Source organism: Gymnoscopelus microlampas (assembly GCF_963454915.1).
Source record: "Gymnoscopelus microlampas genome assembly, chromosome: 15".
Classification (NCBI taxonomy): Eukaryota; Metazoa; Chordata; class Actinopteri; order Myctophiformes; family Myctophidae; genus Gymnoscopelus; species Gymnoscopelus microlampas.
Window position 1 is genome coordinate 43,591,263 of NC_139952.1, and position 24,696 is coordinate 43,615,958.

At 41.6% G+C, this 24,696-nt stretch overlaps 1 protein-coding gene across 1 annotated transcript in view; it reads right to left on the minus strand.

Annotated features, from left to right (window-relative positions):
* The window catches only part of LOC311062165 (uncharacterized protein), a 97,550-nt gene that overhangs the window by 67,855 nt on the left and 4,999 nt on the right, over nt 1-24,696 (minus strand). The window contains exons 3-11 of the mRNA XM_084081007.1: nt 18,569-18,593; nt 17,521-17,538; nt 15,080-15,136; nt 7,531-7,709; nt 5,545-5,652; nt 4,612-4,669; nt 3,872-3,919; nt 2,441-2,488; nt 1,960-2,099 (exon numbers count right to left, since the gene is read on the minus strand). Of these exons, the coding sequence (XP_083937133.1) occupies nt 1,960-2,099; nt 2,441-2,488; nt 3,872-3,919; nt 4,612-4,669; nt 5,545-5,652; nt 7,531-7,709; nt 15,080-15,136; nt 17,521-17,538; nt 18,569-18,593 (681 nt within the window). The remainder of the gene's footprint in view (nt 1-1,959; nt 2,100-2,440; nt 2,489-3,871; nt 3,920-4,611; nt 4,670-5,544; nt 5,653-7,530; nt 7,710-15,079; nt 15,137-17,520; nt 17,539-18,568; nt 18,594-24,696) is intronic.

Here is a 24,696-nt window from a genome sequence, read left to right on the forward strand (position 1 = left end):
CTCTTCGCTAACAAGAGTGACCATTTCGTCCCCAGATGCACACAGAACCAGGAGATCACGTGATCCCAAGATGCGTGCTGGCAGAGGAGCAGGAGGAGGCCCGCTTGGGCTGGGAACCGCGGACGGAGCTCTCATCGTCCTTCTCTGGTGATGGAGACCGGTCGACTAGGAAACGTCCTTCCTCGACCTTCTGGCCGCTCCAGGCAGACTCCAGCATCCAATAAAGGGTGACAGCTGGCAGACCCCATTTCTTTGCTACGTTGTACTTTGTACCCTCCGGCGTCTGCACTACCAAATGGGTGCATGCCTTTCTTCTGGTTGGCCTTGCTTGCAAAGTAGTCCTGGACACTGGCTCTGAGGTACTTGGCCAGCTCCACCAGGGACTCTCTCTCTCAGCTCCAGTGAGCTGACTTACGGAGAGGACACAGTCTGTGAGAGGAGAGCGGCCCTCCATCACAGCCACAGGGGTGAACAGCTGGAGGACAGCTGGAGAACACACTCCCTCTCCACACACATGGCCAGCCACGTCTCGGTGGCAACCTCATCGACGTCTCAGTGACAACCTCATCCACGGTGGTGTCCACGTCGCAGTCCAGCAGCGGGACGACGGTGTAGTCTGCCACCAACCACGTGCGTCCCACCAGCAGCTTGCCGGCGTTCTCCGTCACCACCAGAGCCAGCTCGGCCTCACTGCCTAAGCCGACGAGGAGGAAACGTTTCACGGCAAACAGAGTCTACAGCGCCATCTTGGGTCCCTTCTCCAGAGTCTGCAGCATCCTCGCCAGCCCGTCTCCAGAGTCTGCACCGACGCTGTTCCTTAGATCTTCATCCAGGGTGGTCCTGCCGACATCGCCAGGTCTCCTGTGTGGCTCCGTCTGGTCGTCCTCCAGATCCTTCTCCTAAGCGGCCATGGGGTTCTGAGTGGCCTCCAGGCCGTCCACACGATGTCGCCTGTTCTGCGGCATCCCAGCCTCCAGGCCGTCCACCAGACGACACCTCTTCTGCCTCGTCCCAGCATCCAGGCCGTCCACCTGATGTCACCACCGCCTCTTCACAGCATCCAGGCCGTCAACCTGATGTCACCACCGCCTCTTCACAGCTTCCAGGCCGTCCACCTGATGTCACCACCGCCTCTTCACAGCATCCAGGCCGTCAACCTGATGTCACCACTGCCTCTTCACATCATCCAGGCCGTCAACCTGATGTCACCACTGCCTCTTCACAGCATCCAGGCCGTCAACCTGATGTCACCACTGCCTCTTCACAGCTTCCAGGCCGTCCACCTGATGTCACCACCGCCTCTTCACAGCATCCAGGCCGTCAACCTGATGTCACCACTGCCTCTTCACATCATCCAGGCCGTCAACCTGATGTCACCACTGCCTCTTCACAGCATCCAGGCCGTCAACCTGATGTCACCACCGCCTCTTCACAGCATCCAGGCCGTCAACCTGATGTCACCACCGCCTCTTCACAGCATCCAAGCCGCGCATCTAAAGTCGCCAGCAAAGCCCCGGTCCAGTCTCCAGGCCGTCCGCCTGGGGTTCAGGTTCCCAGACCCCTTTTGCTCTGGTCCATTGCCCCAGACCACCTGCACCAATCCTGCTTGGTGTTCCAGGCCAGCGTGGTGGGACGCCTAGAAGCCGTCCCTTGAGAGGGGGGTACTGTCACAGTCTGTCTCTCCAGACTTCGGCCACTCCCACATTCCTGCTTGTTTTCACCAGTTGTAAGCTTGCTGTTTTTCTGCTTTATTTAATAAATCTTTTGATTGAACTCAAGTCTGCTGGTTGTGGATCTGCATTTGGGTTAGTTAAATTCTGCAACCGAAAACGAATGGCCTAATAGATTTTTGTTGAAAGGGGATATTTCTTTGTGACCCAGGGGCCACGGCTTTGACATCATTGAGCATATTGACTGGAGTATTAACATTATATGCAACAGTGTGTCATAGCAAATTACAATATAGTCGTGGATGTGATCAAAGCTGAGGAGATGTCTGATGATCTTAGCGTCAGTTAGAGTGCGTTCGCAGACGGTGCAGAGATATAAGCGTCTATAAGTCTGCTCCTCACTGCTGCATTCCACCAGGTGCTCCAGGCCTGCAGGGATGAAAAGGTGCAACAGAGTGCAATAATATGTGGTTCAACTCTGGTTCTTGGGACACCATTTTTTCTACCAGTTAGTTACAGTAGCTGCATTCACCTGATGAGCTAGGTCTTTAAGAGCCTTAGATGGCTTGAATCAAAACGGTAACTATTCTACTACAGCGGATCAGCTTACAATAGCCCCTGTCATTTGAGATCAATGGAGAAATCATTCAGTCTCAATCGAATATATATATTTTTCAAAGTGCATTAAAAATATATATATATATATAATAAAGAAAAGCCAACCAATTATTTTGCCCCCTGACTTTTTATTCTGAGATGCAAGCACTGACCTAGAAGAGGATGCTTGCTGTTGATGGTCATCTTTTTTGGTATTGCAGCTGTGGATAGATCACACACACATATATACATATATGTGGCTAGATGGATGACAACAAATATTGTATCACAAGGCCATTGTTTTGATGACACAATGAGGAAGGGTTACTGTAAATCAAACTGCATAAATTAAAATGGCAATTTAGCCGATGCTCTTATCCAGAGAGACTTGCAAGTGTGAAATCAGTGTAAATGGCACGAACCCTAGTCACCAAACGACAGGGTAAATGGTCACATACTGTACGTAGTGTGCAAAGAGAATAGTGCTTCAGAGAAACAAACTAGTGTAGGGTATTTATATACTTAAAATATACTTATATACCAGATATGTGATGTGTTTGCGTGTTCGCATAGTATGCGTGGTTATTCTAGTTGGGAACACAGCACGCAGTATATTGGTAGCACATTGGGCTGGAGGAGTTGGTAATTTATGCTAGAAGGGGGATCTCTTTAGCTCTCCTCTTATCATTTGTTCGTTAAATTCTGGCAGGCCACGTTGACCTGTTTTGACCTTCTAAAAGATTTAATGTTGAATGACCCGCAGCTGCGTTCCCATGGCGTGTGTCTGCTAAAAATGTATACATGTATAACTGAGTAGCTTCTTTTGTTCTGGAGTCCTGTCCATTTCACATTTGTGTACGTTAATGTACTACACTAGGATATCAGGTGCACATCAAACCTAGCATCTGTCTAAATAACATGTCTAAGTAATATTATCAAAATTATTATGATCAAGTAAGCAACACAATGTTAGTTACTTGTTCGTATGAAGGATATAAGGAGAGAGGAGTGCTAGGGCAGTCCTTGAGGGTGTTCGAGGGTGTCCCCAGCTAAATGATGGATAGTTACACTCTCAGAGTTAAATTAACATTGATTTTACGATATAAATTGGGGTCCCAGAGATAGAAATGCCATAAAATGGAGGTCCGTAGCCTAATGCATGTCAAAATGGGGGTCCTTGAATTAAAATGGTTCAGAATCACTGCTAGAGCCGTAAAAATCTTCTTTATGGGGGTCCCTGCGGCATATCTTTTCAAATGGGGGTCCGTGGGCTAATACATGTCACTTCGGGGGTCCTTGACAAGTTTGAGAACCACTGTGCTAGGGGGCGAGGTGGAGGAGTCTGAAGAGGTGAGTTTTCAGACTGCGGCAGTAAACGGGGAGCGAGTCTGCAGTTCTGACTGCAAGAGGGAGGATGTGTGCAGGATGGGGTACAGAGTTGGACCTGAAGGTTAGGGGGTGCCATGCCCTTGATTATAGGGATTTGCAGGCAGCAAACTAAATGCCAGTGAAGGGAACACAAAATATAGAGCAATATACAATATATAAATGATATCATATAATGAGGTAAGCCCTGGGCAGCCAGAGGGAGCTCATCAACTGACCTGTGGTCTGCTTCAGAAGCTTGTCATTCAGACTCAGAGTGTCCATTGCTGTCAAAGAGAGAAGAGAATCATGAGAAACATTTACTTAAGTAAAAGTACTTTTTTGTGGAATTTGGCTTTGTGGAACATTGAAAATAGCAGATCTGCAAGCTCGCAACGTGGCGCGAAGCAACGCGTTGTGAGCTTGTAGATCTGCTATTTTCACTAGTTTGGGTCACGGGCAAATGTAAAATTTCTCTTTTGGGTTTTGAGCTAAAAAGTTTGGGAACCAGTGGTGTAGTGTATTTAGGTTCCTATCTTGAGCCTTATGCCTCAAGTCTAATATAATTAGCTATTTTTCATTTTGAAATGTTTTAAATGTTTTTTAATGATAAAACATGCCTAATAATATTAGGCATAAGGAAAGATAGAGCCCTTAGTGTATTTTGCATTCTATGAACACACATCTATGTAAGACGCAATCGCAATGTTTTGCAACACTGACGTACGATAAAGTATTAAATGCGGCTTAATTGATTAATCGGACTAAACCAATCACTTAGTCAATAATAAAAAATCAATTAGAATTATTTTGTGGATGTAAATTATATATGAATAAAAAACAAAAAATAGTATTACATGCAGCCCTAGTACATGATAATGATAATCATTGATAATTTGATATTAACACTGTGTATTAATGCATAAAGTATGTAGGGGAGAATCCCACTACATTATAAGACAGAGGGGTAGCACTGTACCTTTGGCATAACTGGTACGTTTCACCGTGTCAAACACATCTGGAGGCAAGTCCAGAACCTGCACACAGAAAATATGGAATAAAACAGCTCATGTTGAAGGCATCAACCATCCAGTTCCTTCTGGTCACACCATCAAAAACATTTTATGAAATCAGACGGATTGAGGTCCAGCTATCAAATATTCTAACATCACAAGTCCTTGCAGGTTACTCTGGAATTTGGCAGCTGAGGATTGTAGTTAATTTTGCGACAAAAAAAGGTGGGGAAAAAAAGTGGTCATTAACAATCATGCACTCACCGCTTTGAACAAATTAATCCATTAAGACTGGGAACGTATCTGTGTAATTTTAAGATGCCTTGGCTATTCAAAAATAGCAGATATACAAGCTCATAGCGCGGCTATTTTTTTTTAAATCTTGAAAATGTGTGCAAATCTCTGAATATATATTTTTTAAAGCAAACATTTTAAGTCAAATATTTGCTTCTGGGGATTCTACAAATGTTTTTTTGTTTTTTTTTAAACTTATGTTGCTATAATATCAGTGGTCCTCAAATTTCTTCATGTCAAGGACCCCCAAAATGATATGTATTTGGACGCGGACCCCCATCTCAAAATGTGTCGTACCAGGGACCCCCCAGAAGCAAAGATTTGAGTAAAAAAAAAATATATATATATATATATTCAAAGATTTGCACACTTTTTCACGATTTTTCAAAGATAGCAGATCGACAAGCTCGTAGCACGGCACTCGTGCCGCGCTATGAGCTTGTAGATCTGCAGCCAAAAAAATCTAAAATGGCGCAGATGCGTTCCCGGTCTTAATGGGTTAATTCCACGACAAAAAAAAGGTGAAAAAAGTGGTTATTATCCCAATCATGCATGCAGCGCTTTGAACGAATTCAAGCGTTGTGGTTCTGCGCGTGCCAACCGACCTGCAGCGTCCCAGTGTGTCGTTCCCAGTTCTTCTCTGTTTCACCGCCGTCCACAATATCCTGGTTGGGCATCGAGGAGAATCTCAGCGTGTTGGGGTTGGTGTAGTTCTGGGCAGTGGTGGGAAAAGTACTCAAATGTTTTACTTAAGTAAAAGTATCAATACTGCAATGCAGAAGTACTCCGTTACAAGTAAAAGTCCGGAATTCAAAATTTATAAAAGTACAAAAGTATTGGCATCAAAATTTACTTAAAGTACCAAAAGTAAAAGTACTAAGATATTTGAAAATAGCCGATCTACAAGCTCACAACGGAGCGACGCGTTGTGAGCTTGTAGATCGTCTATTTTCAAATAGCCTAGGTATAAAATGGGGCTAAATTGGTAAATGTATGTTTTATAATGTAATAATTTATATCTGAAAAGTAACTAGTGACTATAAAGTTTTCAAATAATTGTAGTGGAGTAAAAGTACAATATTTGCCTCTGAGATGTAGTGGAGTAGAAGTAAAAGTATTGAAAATGGGAAATATTCCAGTAAAGTAAAAAATCCTCAAAAGTGTACTTAAGTACAATACTTGAGTAAATGTACTTAGTTACTTTACACCACTGGTTCTGGGTAATAGGAAAAGTAAATTTCAATTACAAAGAGCATTTATCCGAGCTGATGTGTAGAAGACAGGCTTAAAGCACATATCAATGGGATTGGTATTTAACCCATTAGGACCGGGAACGCATCTGTGTCATTTTAAGATGTCTTTGGCTATTCAAAAATAGCAGATCTACAAGCTCATGAGCTTGTAGATCTGCTATTTTTGGAAAAATCCTGAAAATTTGTGCAAATCTTTGAATATATATATTTTTAAAGCGAACATTTTTAACTCAAATCTTTGCTTCTCGGGGGTCTGCGGCCAAATACATTTCATTTTGGGGGTCCTTGACATGAAAAGGTTTTGAACACACCACTGTACCAACATACGTTTTTTCTGAAAACTGTTTTTCTTTTTCAGCCTACGTCTTAATGGGTTAATGTCTTACCGTATCTCGTGCTGTTTACATTTCTGACTAATAAAGCAGGGGTCTTCAACAGGAGGTCCGGGACCCCTAGGGGGTCCTCAGAGTTACTACAGGGGGTCCGCCAAATCGTTGTGTGATTTTTACATTAACCACTTCAACCAAGCATCCCTATTCTGAGGAGAACTTTAGCCAAAAATAGCAGATCTACAAGCACACAAGTGTGCGCTTGTAGATCTGCTATTTTCGGCAAAGTTGTTTGATGTAGTGTGGAAAAAGAGCAGACTAAGAACAGAGTGAAAGGTCAAGTTTACTAAGTATTGTTTAAGTGCATGGTTACATGTCTGGAAATACAAATTAACATGAATCCAACATGATAGTGCTGTGAAACAAGTCTATGAAGCTGCCTATGAAATCTATGAAGAAAAAAAAATAATATAATGGGGGTCCCTGCTTTATCTCGCTCTCAGCCAAGGGGTCCTTGGCCTGAAAACGTTGAATACCCCTGTAATAAAGCATTCAATCAATCAATCAATCAATTGAAAGGGCCTACTCTGTGTGGAGTTTGCATGTTCTCCCCGTGTCTCCTAGGGTAGTTAATACCCTCACAAAAACATGTAGTAATCCTGGTCACTATACTGCCTCCCCCTGGTCAGCCAGGGCGCCTGATGGAGGAGAAGGGAACTGGTTGGAATAACGTGTTCCTTCCACGCGCTATGTCCAACCAGGGAAACTCCCCCCTGTCGGGTGATAAGAAGCGGCCTGCTTGCTCCTCATGCATTGAAGGAGGCATGAGCTTCAGCTTGGGCTCTCCCTAGGCTGGCAGAGGGTAGGTAGTGCCCAGGATTACATAGGCAATTGGCACTGGGTGAAAAAATGTGGGTTACAAAATCGTGGGATAAAAATAAAAAAAAAAATAAAAAAAAAATCAATCAATCAATGTGTATCTCTGTATAGGGAGGTGGTCAACACTTACATAGTAATTGAGGCGGTGTGTGGTAAGGTTGAGATGGGCCCTCACACGGGACTCGCGTGAGGGACTCGGTCCCTCACACGGGACCGAGTCCTCACACGCGTGACACAGGTAGACCAGGGAGCCATTATCCTTACCCTCATTCCATTCTGAACTCAAGCACAGTGTCACCAGAGACAAGCCTATAGGAGGGAAGAAAATGCAGAAAACAAACATACCTGTGTGTTAAATGAGGAACAGGAGGATCTTGCAAACTCTATTTAACACATTAAGCGTTTTAGATTTTAACCACTTGAACCGTTATCTTACACTTTGGCTATTCAAAAATAGCAGATCCACAAGCTCATAGCGTGGCACCGAGTGCCGCGCTATGAGCTTGTGGATCTGCTATTATTGAAAAAATCTTGAAGATTTGGGCAAATCTTGGTATATATATATTTTTAAAGCGAACATTTGTAACTCAAATCTTTGCTTCTGGGGTTTCTACAAATGTCTTCTAAATCCTACGAGTTCTTTGAAACGTTTTCATGTCAAGGGCCCCCAAAATGATATGTATATGGCCGCTGACCCCCATCTCAAAATATGTTGTTCCAGGGACCCCCAGAAGCAAAGATTTGAGTTAAAAAAGTTCGCTTTGGGAACAAAAAAAAGTATATATATCTTATCTTACTACTATATAATTGACAAAAGCTCTGAAGTTCGTCAGGGATTCTCAAGCACAGGATCACTCCACATGCCCCCAAGACCCGTCACAGACTGTTGATCAGAGCTATGGCTATGTCTTAGGCATCTTACCCCACCTCGATCTGTGATCGGACTCTCGGTTTGATTGATTCTCCGATTCGCATATCAGACCCACAGCCTGATCTGGCAGGTTGCCATAGCAACCAGATACAGGAAGTCTGACCTCTTTATCACATGACCGAGGTTGGGAGGATGGGACTAGAGGTTAGGGCCGCAAAGCAAAGCAGGGAGGGAGGAGAGAGGAACTCCAGCCATTCATGGACCCCCCCTCCTAGACTACAATCTCTGTTTGACAGGGACTATCTCCAATCCAGGCAATTCATGGACAACATCAGGCAGTATAATGTTTTAGTATCAATGGCTTCCAGGAACGTCACTGGTAAGATAGTGATAGAGTTCAAAGGACAAGGACCAAAGACATTCAACATGAGTGGCCAGATGTACCACATTACTCCATCTGCAATCTTTCCTGACAGCACAGAGATGCCCACATTCTCACAAATCTTTGTCTTTGATCAAGATAATGAAATTAACACAATGGCTGCCAATGACGTATATATACGTCTTTTAATTATGAACTGAAAAAACTCTGGCAGGGAACCGCCTTCATCAAGCAAAAGGATATGAACTTATTATGTATTGTTAAACTAGATTTTTTTCTTTCTTTTTTTTTTTCAAAGATTTGCACACGTTTTCATGATTTTTCAAAAATAGCAGATATACAAGCTCATCATATCTGCTATTTTTGAATAGCCAAAGTATAAAATAACGGTTAAAGTGGTTACAAAGACGCGGTCCCGGTCTTAATGGGTTAAATCAAAAGAACTGAAAAACCACAACACAACGTTTCTGTTTTGCATCATTTCCCTTTTTATGTAGTACACTCAATCACTCAACTTATTTTTCGCCAACTCCTATCCACTACTGCACTAACTACATAGAAATCTCTGCCAGGCTGGGTGGCCTACCCAGGGCTGTGTAAGTCATGGGTTGCAGCTGTCAGGACCCAAGGAAGTTGCTAAGGGAATTACAGCTTTTAGGACAAACGGTTAAACTTAATTTGTGTCTTCCTTGGCCTAATGGCAGTGTGCATGAAAAGATGAAGATTTTACTATGTAAAATGTAGGCCTACTATAGTCAAAAACAACCCTAAAATGATGCAATACTAAGACCAACTTAACGTATGCTACTTAATCTTATATACTTGCACGTTGTTATAGTTGCCAGATATTTATTTAGTATTGAGTACACAGTGTCTAAAACCCATAGAGATTAGAGATAACCCAAACAATCCTAGCTGCACAATACCTAACCTTTTCAAATTAAACGAGGAAAGCCCCATTCATGAAAAAAAAAACACTCTTAAGACTTTACAGTACATCAAATGCGATGTATTATCTAGCTCTTTGACCTTCTTCTGGGAAACGATGCCTTTCTTTCCCCATCCGTAACCTTTAGCAATAATGATACTTTCCACCCCCACATAAAGTTATTTTGATCTATACGACTGCTTTGCATCATGACCACATTTCCTGTGTTCCCTGTGTCGGCAGGTGTTTCAAAACTTGCTCTAGATTTTTACTGTCAACTCAGATAGATGCAATGACTGCTCAACTCTACTTTCCACCATCCAGTGGTGGAAAGTAACTAAGTACATCTACTCAAAGTAAAACATTTGGAAAAATAAAATTTTACTTTACTAGAGTATTTCCAATGTTCTAACGTTCTTCAACGTTTTCAGGCCAGGGACCCCCTCTATATTGTATAAAATTGAGTTTCAGATTAAACTTTTTTTGTTTACTTGGTCTGCTTTTTCCCCCCCTCTACACACATACCTCTTTGCCAAAAATAGCAGATCTACAAGCTCACAACGCCTCGCGCTGCGAGGCGTTGTGAACTTGTAGATCTGCTATTTTTGTCTAAAGTTCTCCTCAGAAAAAGGGATGCTAGTGTTCAAGTGGTTAAGGTAAAAACATAAATAAATCCTATCACACAAAGGTTTGGTGGACCCCCTGTAGTGACTCTGAGGACCCCCTAGGGGTCCCGGACCCCCTGTTGTAGACTCCTGTTCTATACTTTTACTTCTACTCCAGACAAATATTGTACTTTTACTCCAATTCAATTATTTGAAAACTTTAGTTACTAGTTACTTTGTAGATTTTGATTACTATTACAATACATACATTAACCACTTCAGCCCTATTTAAACTTTGGCTATTTGAAAATCTACAAGCTCACAACGCGTTGCAATGTTGTGAGCTTGTAGATCTGCAATTTAGAAAATACTTTTTTATACATTTTATACATACTGATAACTTGTAAACCGGGACATTCTGCATAATGAGTACTTCAAGTATCCTTTGATGCCAATACTTTTGTTCTTTTACTCAAGCAAATTTTTATTTAATACCAGACTTTTTACTTGTGAACAGAGTGTTTCTACATTGCGGTAGTGATACTTTTACTTTGAGTACTTTTCCCCATAACTGCCTGTATCTGCAAATGCACCCGCACTTGGCCTGGGTCAATCCCTGCCAAACTTCTTGTTGTTCCCGTCGGCAACTTCCGTATTTCTGTGTAGCTTCCCCAGTTTGGCGTGTAACCTCAGTTGACACTCACTCTTACTAACCAACCGCTTACTTATAAGGTCAATACAGAATAGACCAGGGGTCTTCAACAGGGGGTCCTCAGTGTTGCTACAGGGGGTCCGCCAAATCTCTGTGTGATAGGATAATTGTTTTTTACATTAATAACCACTTGAACCCTAGCATCCCTATTCTAAGGACTTCTTTAGCCGAAAATAGCCGATCTACAAGCTCACAACGCCTCGCGCTGCGAGGCGTTGTGAGCTTGTAGATCGGCTATTTTCGGCAAAGAGGGGGGGAAAAGAGCAGACCAAGTACGGAGTGAAAGTTTACTAAGTATTGCCGGTTTAAGTCGTTAAATGTCTGAAAATACACATTAACATGAATCCAACATCTGTGAAAAGCTTTAATCTGCAACACAATTTGATGTAATATGTAGTGGGGGTCCCTGCTTCATCTCTCTCTCAGTTAGGGGGTCCTTGAAGACCCCTGGAATAGACAGTACATCACGCTTAACCCATTAAAACCGTCAAAAGCATCTGTGTCATTTTTAGATTTATTTGGGCTATTCAAAAATAGCACATATACATTGTATATATATATTGTATATCTTCTATTTTAGAAAAATCGTGAACATTTGCGCAAATCTTTGAATATATATACTTTTAAAGCGAACATTTGAAACTCAAATCTTTGCTTCTGGGGGGGATTTTACAAATGTCTTCTAAATCCTAACAGTTTTCTGAAAAAAACGTATGTTGCTATAATATCAGTGGCGCTTAAAACCTTTTTCATGTCAAGGACACCCAAAATTATATGTATTTGGCCGTGGACCCCCATCTCAAAATATTTTGTTCTAGGGACCCCCAGAAGCAAAGATTTGAGTAAAACATTTTCCCTTTGAAATTTGCACAAAATGTTCAAGATTAAAACAATTAAAAAAAAACACTCTGTGCCGTGCAATGAGCTTGTATATCTGCTATTTTGGAAAAGCCAAAGTATAAAATAATACAGCAAAACAGTATAATCACAAGATAATAAAAACAAATCCTCACCATCTTCTATAGAGCAGGGCTTCTAAAAGTGGGACCACCAGGCGGTGCTGTGCCCCCCAGCAAAATTGGTCAATAATATCATCAAAATCAGTTTAACCATAACCCTATATCGCGCTATATATACACATCGGCTATTGGACTATTGGAGCCTCATTGCCATCTATTGAGGACCTGGCCCCAAAACGCAGCCTGTTAACTCATTTATGTAATGTACAGATGTGAACCTAGTTAACATACTGCATTACTATAGAATTCTAATATACCTGTGGTCAACAGATGGCAGTGCAGTGCAGCATATAGTGCAGCTACATACAGACCTGAGCATGCACACTACACCATGACCAGCATGCAACACGCCATTCCACACATTCCTAGAGAAGCATCTGCCTGTGTACAAGTACTTGAATAAACGTGACCAAACTGTGATATCTCGTCCTGCCTGGTGTTTACTAAACTTTACAATTTAGACCGGGAACGCATCTGTGTAACCACTTTAACCATTATCTTATACTTTGGCTATCCAAAAATAGCAGATCTACAAGCTCATAGTGCGGCTATGAGCTTGTAGATCTGCTATTTTTGGAAAATTCGTGCAAATCTTTGAATATATATATTTTTAAAGCGAACATTTTTAACTCAAATCTTTGCTTCTGGGGGATTCTACAAATGTCTTCTAAATCCTAACAGTTTCCTTTTTTTTTGTTTACGTATGTTGCTCTATATCAGTGGTTCTTGTCATGGACCCCCAAAATTATATGTATTTCGCCGTGGACCCCCATCTGAAAATATTTTGTTCCAGAGACCCCCATAAGCCAAGATTTGAAATAAAAATGTACATATATATTCAAATATTTGCACATATTTTCTTTTTTAGATCTGCTATTCAAAAATAGCAGATCTATAAGCTCGTAGTGCGGCACTTGGTGCCGCGCTATGAGCTTGTATATCTGCTATTTTTGAATAGCATAGGAAATCTAAAGTGACACAGATGCGTTCCCGGTCTTAATGGGTTAAAAGCCACCAACATTATCAGTGACCCCACCCATTTCTCTTGCGTTGTTAATAACAGCAGTTATTACTGTTGGCTGTCTGGTAAGACAAGAATCTATCAGACTGGCTGCCGGCTGCTACAGGAACTCACAGACACTTATCTCTCAGAGACCAGAGCGAAAGTATGGGCCGTGGCCAAGAACTCACTCTATTCCATCGTATCCTCTCCACTATTGGTTCTCAAAGTGGGGTCTGGGGACCCCCAGGGGTCCTTCAGGGAGTTCCAGGAGGTCCCCAAGTAAACGATGGATAGTTAAGAACTGAGTGTACAAATGGTGTACAAATGTGTACAAATGGAGTGTACAAATGGAACCAAATGGAACCTAACGGGTCCATTTGGTTCCATTTATACACTCTCAGAGTTAAATAAACATTGATTTTACAATATCAATTGGGGTCCCAGAGATAGAAATGCCATTAAATGGGGGTCCGTAGCCTAATGCATGTCAAACTGGGGGTCGTTGAAATTAAAATGGTTGAGAATCACTGCTAGAGCCGTAAAAATCTTCTCTTATGGGGGTCCCTAGCATATCTTTTCAAATGGGGGTCCGCAGGCTAATAAGTGTCATTTTGGGGGTCCTTGACATGAAAAAGTTTGAGAACAGCTGCTCTCCGGTATCTGCTGGTCTGCAGTGGTGGAAAAAGTACTCACATTGTTAACTTAAAGGGTCAGGTCTATAGTAACCCTCTTTCTAATTATTACTGCGACCCTTTATTATTCCTTAGTTATTGTTTATCATTACTTTTATCTATTTTTCAATGTTATTGGTTTAACTTGCTACCTCAAGGTCGAGGAACCAAAACCAAAGCATTTTAGCCCATGCTCCAGCTTAAACAGAATAAATGAGTATCCCAGATAGTAAGGGTATGTTGTAGGTAGGTGTGGTATATAAACTGGATGCTATAGCACACGCACACGCACGCGCACACACACACACTGTTGAGAAATAATGTATAATACAGAATAGTACAACATAGTTTTGCTTTTACAACATAGTTTTACTTTTACATAAAATAAGAATTACTAAAACACTCTAAATAGAAATACATACAAGTATTAAGTTCATTGGGTTCATGGAGTAATTAAGTTCAGTGGGTTCATACAGATATTAAGTTCATTTAATCTCTTGGTCACAAAGCCACTCAAAAGGTTCATTACATTAATCATAGATTGGAAAATACCCCTGGTGTACACAGTAGCCTTAAGTACATAGTGTCAGGCACAGAAATCATGAATGATAAATTTCCCTGGTGTACACAGTAGCCTTAAGTACATAGTGTCAGGCACAGAAATCATGAATGATAAATTTCCCTGGTGTACACAGTAGCCTTAAGTACATAGTGGGTGACCCGGTCAGAAACATAATTAAATGTGCGTTCAAAGCACCTGCCAGTAGCCTCCCTTAAAGTAGGAACGAAAAAAAATGAAAACCCCAGAGGAAAAACACAGAAACAATTAAAAGGTCATGAATCGGATAACGACAGGATATCATATTACTGAAAAACCCCAGACCTAGGCATAAAGTTGTTTTTCAGCAAAAAGAACCAAGAAGTCCCCCTCCCTCTGTCTACACTCGTGCTGAAAGGGGGCGTCCTGCACGCGTCAAGTCAAAGGCATCATGGAACATCTACCACTCATCAACAGACCTGATTGTCACCTCCCATTATCATCAATGTTTACTCTGTGTTCATGAATTGTATATATACGCTCTGCAGTTTAGAAATCAGTATGTAAGACTTCTCGCCCTTCCTTACTGATATACTTGTGAAGAGGGACAATTAGTTTTCCATCAGAGCTCTTGCTGTTGTATGCTGATTCGCTGTATTTGCTGTACTTCAGGTTGTACCATTTAATCTCTTACATTCATTCTGTATTAGCATAAGTTCATCTTATACTGGACATTACTTAATTGAATATTAATAAATAATTGGCTTTTATAATTCTAAACCGAACTGCCTGGACATTGCATTCCTTTGGTTTCCTCCTATAACAATATCTGAACTCGTTGGGTTTTTCACTTGAACACATAACTTAATGAACTATTTTTCATTGGTGTAAAGGCACAGGAGAAAAACCCTAACAACTCACACACACACACACACACACATTTTACTAACCTAATAATGGGTTTTCCAAGGGTTGTCGCCGCCGAATGTCAATGAATTTCACAAACGCTGGAAGAGAGAGTCAGTCAGACATGGAGAAACATCAGCAATGCACAATATTAAAACAATATTATTTAACTAGGTTTGTCATTAACCACTTAAAGCATAGGTCTAATAGTCCAATACAGTCTCACAACACATTGAGTAGGGACGCGCTGCGAGCTTGTAGATCTGCTATTTACACTATTTTGGAATTATTTATGTCGACAGGGGGAAATCCTATGTACAGTTAGGAGGCCTCCAGATGTTTTTATTCTCAACTCAGCAAGCACAGCAGAGCGTCTGGGAAGGTAGCCATGATATTCAGACTAATGAGTTCTAGTTTCTGGGAACTGTGGAAACCCCCGTTTGTGTGCGTGTGCGTGTGCATGTATGTACGTGCGTGCACGTGCATGCGTGTGCGTGCACGCAGGTGTCTGACTGGCTGTGTTTCTGTCCCTACCACTGCCTCGGGGTCCATTTGGTTCCATGCATTTTTACGCACTTGGACAACACACCCAAAACAGCTAGGAAATAATTATAAGAATAATTGAGAACACATCCGTCACTACAGGTTTTCATACAACCCCCGGTAAGTGAAATGTGACACCGCTGTGCTCTCTGCTGTGTGTGTCCGCTGCAACTGGTTAGATCCCATAATCTGAGAGGATGGCGAACCCTACCCAAGCTGGTAAGAACTGGTCAAACATTGGCCAATTGTCAAATTATATAAGTAAGAGGCAAAAATTGCAAAAATAGCCTATCTACAAGCTCACAACGCCTTGCAACGCAAGGTGTTATGAGTGATGGAAAATCTTCCTTGAGGGGTCCTTTGGTCTTCTATTAAGATGGATTGGTAGAATGAGACACTATCAAACCTGAAGTTAGTTATATCAACAAAGTGTTTATTATAGCAAGGTTCAGCAAGCATAAGCGTTACAACGATCGATGTGGACGAGCTGCTCTCCCTAATATCTCTGACCCCCCTCTTTCTCTCAAACCATATATATCTTCTTATCCCACTCCTCCCATCTCTTGACCAGACCAACAAGGATTATTAGGCATTATCTCATTGTTTCCTTGTCTCCTAATCTCAGTATGACATCAGGAGGGACTTGCCAGTTCTTCTCTGTGTCCCTCCTGAGACCATAGAGGAGCAAACATCATGATATCATCTCATGATATCATCAGGTGAAGCAGGTGCTTTCCTTCACTGTTTCTATGGTCCGGGGTTACTAGGGCACTGCTGTTCTCTGGCTGCACTTAACTTATCTGATATTATTTATGCTCTCCTGTCAAATTCTGCCTCCTTTACTTCCCTTAATTTGTCAGGCTCTATCCGTCACTTATAAGGCTCTATCCGTCAACTAGACATCTTCTGGGCATACGCAAACATTCTTCCTAATTCTGGGCATACGCAAACATTGTGATTGTCATGTTTTATTGCTTGTTATGTTTTACCCTTTAAGACCGGGACAGCTCACTAGCCTGTAGATCTGCTGATATGTTTCAGTATCTCCTGTAGGGCCCAGGGTTCACTGTGCTAATCTGCCCCCACATGAGCTTGTAGATCTGCTATTTTCACAATATTTATCCGTGGAACCGAGTCAAACAATGCCTCAACTCCTACAATGCCATGTGCCTGTCAGGGTGGGGGGTCCCCAGTTCAAATATGATTATTTTGGGGGGTCACGGCCTGAAAAGATTGAGAACCACTGAGCTACAATATTTATCAGAAGAGAAGTTACAGCTAAACCGATCGAGGTGAAAAAATGCAGTATAATGCAGTCTCCAAGAAGCTCTCTCTGTATGTTGGTACAGTGCTCTTTTATAGTGGCTATGTGTTTTCAAAGGAAATATTCGCACATGTATGACATTACCGTTTGACTATTCAGCAAAAAGGGAAACCGCACAGACAGTGCTCTTGCTCAGCAGCCTCAAGTTTATTCATCACTGTGGTTTCAGTTCCTCTGGAGTCGACCTCATCAAGATTGTCTTGTCAAGTGTTTATATAAACTTGAGGAGCAAGAGCAGTGTGCAGGTTCTTTTTTTCCCCTCAATGGCCCTTCTCAAATAATATAACAGTATTTCATGGTTCCTATACACTGTTAATGTGTATGACAAGGGTAAGGTTACAACATAAGTTCCTCACTGTAGATTATTATGAAATAATATACCGGTACAAGGTGAGTGCAATACATACATGATCTTATACTTGGTGCATGTAGATTTATCATAATTGATAACTGATGGACCGTTTATGGATGCAGTGAGAGAGGACATGCAGGTGGCTGGAGTGACAGAGGAAGACTCGGAGAACAGAAGCTGATGGAAACTTCTATACTCATTGTCACTGTCAAAATAAGGCAGTGAATATTAAAAACAGATTAAATAGCTGGACGCTCGCTGCTTACCTTGGCCCTGGTACACCTCTGAAAACCAGGAGGAAAAGAACATCAAGAAAGAAAACAGAACAGAGGTGAATTCAAACACATCGTGTGGTCAGTAGAGCTTAATGAAAACAGGAACTGTTTTGTGTTGAAATCTCATGCAACACATTGACATGGATAGCTGTAGAGCAGTGGTTCTCAACCAGTGGTCCTTGAGGGGGTTCCAGGGGGTCCCCCAGCTAAATGATAGATATTCAGGAACCAAATGGACCCTTATCATAAGGGTCTTATGTGTCTGTAACTCTGAGAGTGTACAAATGGAACCAAATGGACCAAATGGATCCATTTGGTTCCATTTGTACACTCTCAGAGTTAAATTAACATTGCTTTTAGAATATGAATTAAGGTCCCAGTGATAGAAATGCCATTAAATGGGGGTCCGTAGCCTAATGCATGTCAAACTGGGGGGGTCCTTGAAATTAAAATGTTTGAGAATCACTGCTAGAGCCGTAAAAGGCGTCTCTTCTGGGGGTCCCTCCCTGGTATATCTTTTCAAATGGGGGTCCGCAGGCTAATAAAGTGTAAATTTGGGGGTCCTTGACATGAAAAGGGTTGAAAAACACTGCTGTAGATGAAGTGATACAATTTTGTGTGATCGTGTCAATTTGTTGGCACCGATCTAACTCATCTCATCACAAGGAATACAAATATTAAAATAAACACAGCTAAATTGGATCATCACTTTTCACTTGAATCTGATTAACGTTTATCACGTATCCAGAATGTATTTTCCCTGGGTGAGGGGAGTGATACAAGCACAGAGAGGGTAGTCTCGCGTAGCCAGACCCAACTGAAAATGAAAAACAGCGACCTCTGCTGTTTGTTATACGCAGAGCAGAATCTGTTCTTGAGAGATTACAGAGGGTGATCAGCCCTAGGGCTGATATGGCAGTATAGCTGACCAATCAGCACATTGAACTGTCACCATGAGTGACCCCTGACATTTCTTTAAATTAATAATTATCTTGGAGGCACAGTGTTTTTTTTTTTTACCAAACAAGAGATGGCCTACCTTTCTGAAACAGTTCTGCCTTTTCCTGTGGGTAGAGAACAAGAGACACGTTTAGAAATGGTTAATTTATACACTGCGAGGTATACATCAGGCTTATGCTGTTTCACCAGTGGTGTAAAGTAACTAAGTACTACACTTAAGTACACTTTTGAGGATTTCTTACTTTACTGGAGTGCTTCCAATTTTCAATACTTTTACTTCTATTCCACTACATCTCAGAGGCAAATATTATATTATTATTGCATATTGTATATTGCCGATCTACACACAATGCGTTGCGATGCGACGCATTGTGAGCTTGTAGATCGGCTATTTTCAAATGTCCAAAATGTATATAGGGCTGAAGTGGGTAATGTATGTTTTGCAAAATCTACAAAGTAACTAAAGTTTTCAAATAATTGTAGTGGAGAAAAGGTATATTTCCCTCTGAGATGTAGTGGAGTAGAAAGTACTGAAAATTGGAAATACTCCAGTAAAGTAACAATACCTCAACATTGAACTTGAGTTAATGTACTAAGTTACTTTTACACCACTGGAAATGAGCTGTAGGTGAAATGAGCTGTAGGTTCGCAAGTTCAGGCAGACGCGGGACCATGGGGCCTTTTCCTGTCTCTCGAGATAGCAGTTCGACGGAAACTGGTAGATATAATGGCATGTGCTAGACATATGGAAAGGAAACAAGAACAAACACCTCAGCCTTTCTGTCAACCACAGAATGGCAGGGACGGATTATGGCTTGGGCAAAGTGTGCACGTGCACAGGGCCCTGAGCCAATGGGGGGCCTTGGATTTAATAGGCTTTAAAAAAAAAATATATAATATATATGATATATATATATACCCTAACCCTAACCCTAAAACCGAAATAAAGTAACAAAAAAACGCCCAAAAACGCCCAATATAACCGCAATAACCGCAAAAAAATCCGCGCGCGGGGGGGGGGGGGGGGGGGTCCGTTGCGATTTTGTGCACAGGGCCCATTTTCACTTTAATCCGTCTATGCAGAATGGCCCCCTGCAATAAAGTTTACAACATTAACTGAAACTAGTGAAATAATGAAAACTGAAAAACATTTCAATTAAAAGGTAGGGTGAGTGATATCTTTTTGGTCAAAACAAAACGTTTTTTCTTAAAAGGTTTGAGTACTATATTCTGATAGTAATCATTGCTACAGAGTGTTCAGTAACAGGGGTCTCCCTGCCTCTCCAGCTCTTTAATAAACAGAAAATTAATTTTCAGGTACTGTAGGTGACAACATTTCAGCCAATCAGGAGAGAGTACCCATTTATCAGCTTAATTGTTATAGTGTGCCAGTTCCAATTGTGTCTGCTCATTTCTTTGTGTCATCACTTCCAATTCCACTTGTTTAATCTGTATCCTGACTGAGTTCTCTATCCTGATTTGATCAAATTGGCATACCGAACTGGAAATGCATTTTCTGTTTAATAAAGAATGGGAGAGTCATGGAGACTCCTGTTACTGAACAAACACTCTAGCAATGAGTACTATGAGAATATAGAGCTATTTAACACGTGTTTTAACCAAAGAAAACCACTACCCTACCTTTAACTGAAAGAAAAAAGAAAAAACAAGGCGTTACAAAACAAAATCAAACAGAAACTGCATTGTGTATTTTCAAAGGTACTGTAACTAAAACAAACTAAAATTATTTCCCAAAGTTCTTCAAAAATAGCAGATCTACAAGTTCACAACATGGCACAATGTGACACGTTGTGAGCTTGTGGGTTGCCTATTTTTGATATATTTCATGACCTTCTCTGACTAATTCATATTACAATAAAAAACTAAACTAGTAACGACCCCCATGCAGCCCACTTCAGTCTGAGTTTGAAGTGAGGCATTTGAATACCTAGCTGCCATCGATTTGCAGCAGCACTCAATTGATTGATTGAATACTTTATTAGACAGAAATGCTAACAGCACGAGTACAGTCATACATCTTGCGCTCCGCCTGCCCGTATGCCTAAACTTCTTTGGCCTTTTTTACAATTATAACACTTGGGGTGCTACATAAAGAACGAGGCGTCTCTTTAGAATGTCAACTTTTTACTCTTTTCATTCAACGTGTACAACCGGCAAACTCAGCACAACAACAACATTTCTTCTTCTCTCCTTCCTTTCTCTCCATTTTCCTCCCTCTCTCTCTCTCGCTCCCCCTACTGCTAGGCATAGGAACTTTTCAGTCTCACATTCACTCCCCCTCCCATCAAGAAATGTCCACATTTCTCACTGACCAATGACCATGAGAACCATGAAAAGACAATTAATACAAAACATGAACCACCCATTAACATTAGCGACTACCGTTCAGCCTGTGCGAAAATTGGCAAAATAGAAAACAATATTGCATCAACAACATTTCCTCTCTTTCCTTTCTCTCCATTTTCCTCCCTCTCTCTCTCGCTCCCCCTACTGCTAGGCATAGGAACTTTTCAGTCTTACACTATTTTGAAAAACCTTTTTAAATAGCTCATATAGCCGATCTACAAGCTCACAACGTGTCGACGGCTATTTGAACTATTTGAAAAAGTAAATGTGCTTAGTTACTTTACACCACTGCTTAAAGTTCCTTATAGCAGGAGGCCTCGCTGTGGCTGACAGTAGCTGAAGGGTTGTGTCTTAACACCTTACTGTCTGCAGATCTAGCACATTTTGTACCTTTTGCCCTATCGGTATATTTCATCTGAATTGTGTACTGTACGTGCTGAATATTGAGACTGATACTCAACTGTGAAAACCACTATGTGGTTCTTTCCTGTGTTAGTACAATCTATCTTGCAGTTTTCCATCTCTTTAACTAAACCACACACATATGATATCCACACACACATTGTTATTTCCTGTGTAGCATCTATCGTGTTCCATCTCTCATCACCTCAAGTGACAGGAAGAGGCGCCGTGCAGGTCGCATTCAGATCTCATTTAGCCTAGATTCTCCCTTTTTAAGAAATTCAACTTCTCTTCTGATACCATACAGTATATGGTCCAGAAATGGGCACGGGAACTCCTGAGCATACAGCGTGAAGTCTCCAACCCAAAAGGTACAGAGCCCCCAAAGGCAGGAGAACAACATCCCCAAAGCCAATAATTTAATAGGAGGTAGGAGACTCAAAGTTGACACTTTGAGTCTCCTACCGGAGACCCGGCAGGTCATCAAATTATTGGTTTAGGAATGCGACAAAAACAAAAGATTCTCCATGAATTCAAGTCTCCATGGGGAGATCTACAAGCTCAGTGCGAGGCGTTGTGAGCTTGTAGATCTGCTATTTTTTGGGGAAAAGAGGTATAGGTGTAGAAGGGAAAAATCACACCCTGTGTGAAGGAAGCGGTGCCTTTGGGGCGGGGCGTAACTAATTTCAGTTTGTCCCTATTGGTGGTCTGAGTCCACTTACCAAATTTGTACTTGGTAGCATGCTGCAAAGTGGAATAATGGCTGTTTAAAGCCCAGCCAATGGGCAGACAGAGGGGGCGGGGCTTAAGTAATTACAGTTCGTCCCTATTGGTGGTCTAAGTCCACATACCAAATTTGGACTTGGTGGCATGCTGCAAACTGGACTTACGGCTGTTTAAAGCCCAGCCAATAGGAAGACAGAGGGGGCGGGGCTTAATTAATGTCAGTTTGTGCCTATTGGTGGTTTTAGTCCATGTACAAAATGTGTACTCCGTAGCATGCTGCGAACTGAAGTTATAGCTGTTTACATGCCGTGCTCATACGCCGTGCTCATACGGACGTCAAGTGTGTGTGTGTGTGTGTGTGTGTGTGTGTGTGTGTGTGTGTGTGTGTGTGTGTGTGTGTGTGTGTGTGTGTGTTGAACTGGAGTTATAGCTGTTTAAATGCCGTGCTCATACGCCGTGCTCATACACCAGGCTCATACATACGGACAAAGTCAGATATAGAGCGGTTGGCACCACTAAAAAGAGCAGACTAAGTAAAAAAAAAAAAAGGGCTAATCTGAAACACACAGCTAGGGGGTCCTTGGCCTAAAAAAACGTTGAAGACCCCTGCTCTAGATCAAACAGATAATTTTCCCCGACTCAGCACAAAATACACAATACAAGTTATAACTTCATGGAACAGAGCGTTGACCCCAATGACTCTACCATGAATACTGTGTACTTATATACCAACCCTCTATATAAGTAAGCTCTGTCCTGATTGTCATGAACTATTGTCTGAACATCCAGTGCAAAACAGTCTACCCTTGTTCATAGGTTCTATGTGACTTTTGTGGAGGCCGAGTGATTTTGATGAATATATGAATACGTATATTTAGGATAAAATATAACCAAGAGTGCCTTACATAAAAAGGATTATTTAAACATAATTCATAACCAAGTGTGCCTTATATAAGAGGGTTGTTTGAACCATTATTAGTCAAATATACAGTATAATCCTACACGTAGGCTAATAAAGGAATATATCTCTCTGTTAGACTGCATCTCCCTGTATGTACGTAGGACATGTAACCAGTGTGACTGTGAGTTTTTATTAGAACAATGCTGTGTGTACACCTGGAAATCTGACCTTATCCAATGTCTCGGGGCTGCATAGGCTGAAGGACGAACAGTCAAGAAACAAGCAAATAAATAATCACGTAGGCATGTACCAAGGATGCTCAGTCACAGGGAGCGGCCCGAGAACGCCACCCTAATAGCACGCAAGGGAATGCCTGTCTTACTCAGACCCTGAGAGGACAAGGCAGCACAGCTGCAAGGCAGCTCCATTAGGGTCCACTTGGTTCCATTTGTACACTCTCAGAGTTAGACTCTCAGAGTGGATATGAAAAATCTGCGAACCACTGTGCTACACGAAATGGAACAGAGCCTTCATTAGTATCATTGGTAACACCTGTGAAGGAAGTGATAATATGACTGCTGTGCATAGGGCCTATAGGGCATCGCAGTTCCCGCCCACTTCCTGGTTCCACTGCAAAATACTCAATGCATTTTTCCCATTGACTTTTCCAAAAATATGTATATCAATTAATTTAAGCCTAGAATCAAGCCATCCAGGATCCTGGTGAATCATGACCATAAAACGTTTGATTCTGTGAAAAAGAAAATTGAAAACGGCAAAAAAAAAAATGAAAACGGCAGCTCACAACGCGACGCGTTGTGAGCTTGTAGATCTGCTATTTTCAAAGCATTTTTATAGACTTTATAGACTTTTAGTAGTCCAGAGTATTTCTACATTGTGGTATTGGTACTTTTACTTAAGTAAAACATTTGATTACTGATTCCACCACTGCTGTGAACCCACCATGGCTACACACCAGTTTACCAATAATAATGAAATGCATAGGGATAATAATAGGCTCTATGCACAGCAGCCATATTGGGAATGAATTGGGCCCCTTCCTTACTTCCTTCACAGGTGTTACCATATAATACTAATTAAGGCTCTGTTCCATTTAGTGTGGCATAGTGGTTGTCTTATTTTCAAGGACCCCCATAACTCTGAGAGTGTACAAATGGAACCAAATGGACCCGTAAGGGTCATTTGTACACTCTCAGAGTTATACACCCACCATAAGGGGCCATTTGGGAACCAAAATGTAGTGTTTCTAGAGAGAGCCAACATGCAGATATCATATCAGCACCCTGACCAGAATGGAACAGAGCCTTCATTAGTATCATTGGTAACACCTGTGAAGGAAGTAAGAAGAGGCCCAATTTCTTTCCAATATGGCTGCTGTGCATAGAGCCTATTGCATAATTATTTTAACTTTTCGTGTTTTTATGTACTGTATGCCCTGCTTGATCATACTACAGCGTCACACAAAGGCATCAAAAGTAGCAGATCTACAAGCTCGTGGATCTGCTACTTTTGATGTTTTTGAATTTGAATCCTGAAAAGTAACAGTTTCGGACATAATATGAGGTTTCCACCCGACAGAGACGTTATCCGAGTGCATATGCACAGCACATGTGTGGGAATGGCATGTAACACACAGCTGTGTCTCTCTTCTTGGAATCAAAATGTGACCGACAGATGTACAGTAAACCCCCCACCCCCCTCTTATCTCTGTGAACTCTTTAAACAAAAAGAAGCTGTGCTGTTGCCTTGAATACGTTTGAGTAAATAGGCTCTATGCACAGCAGCCATAG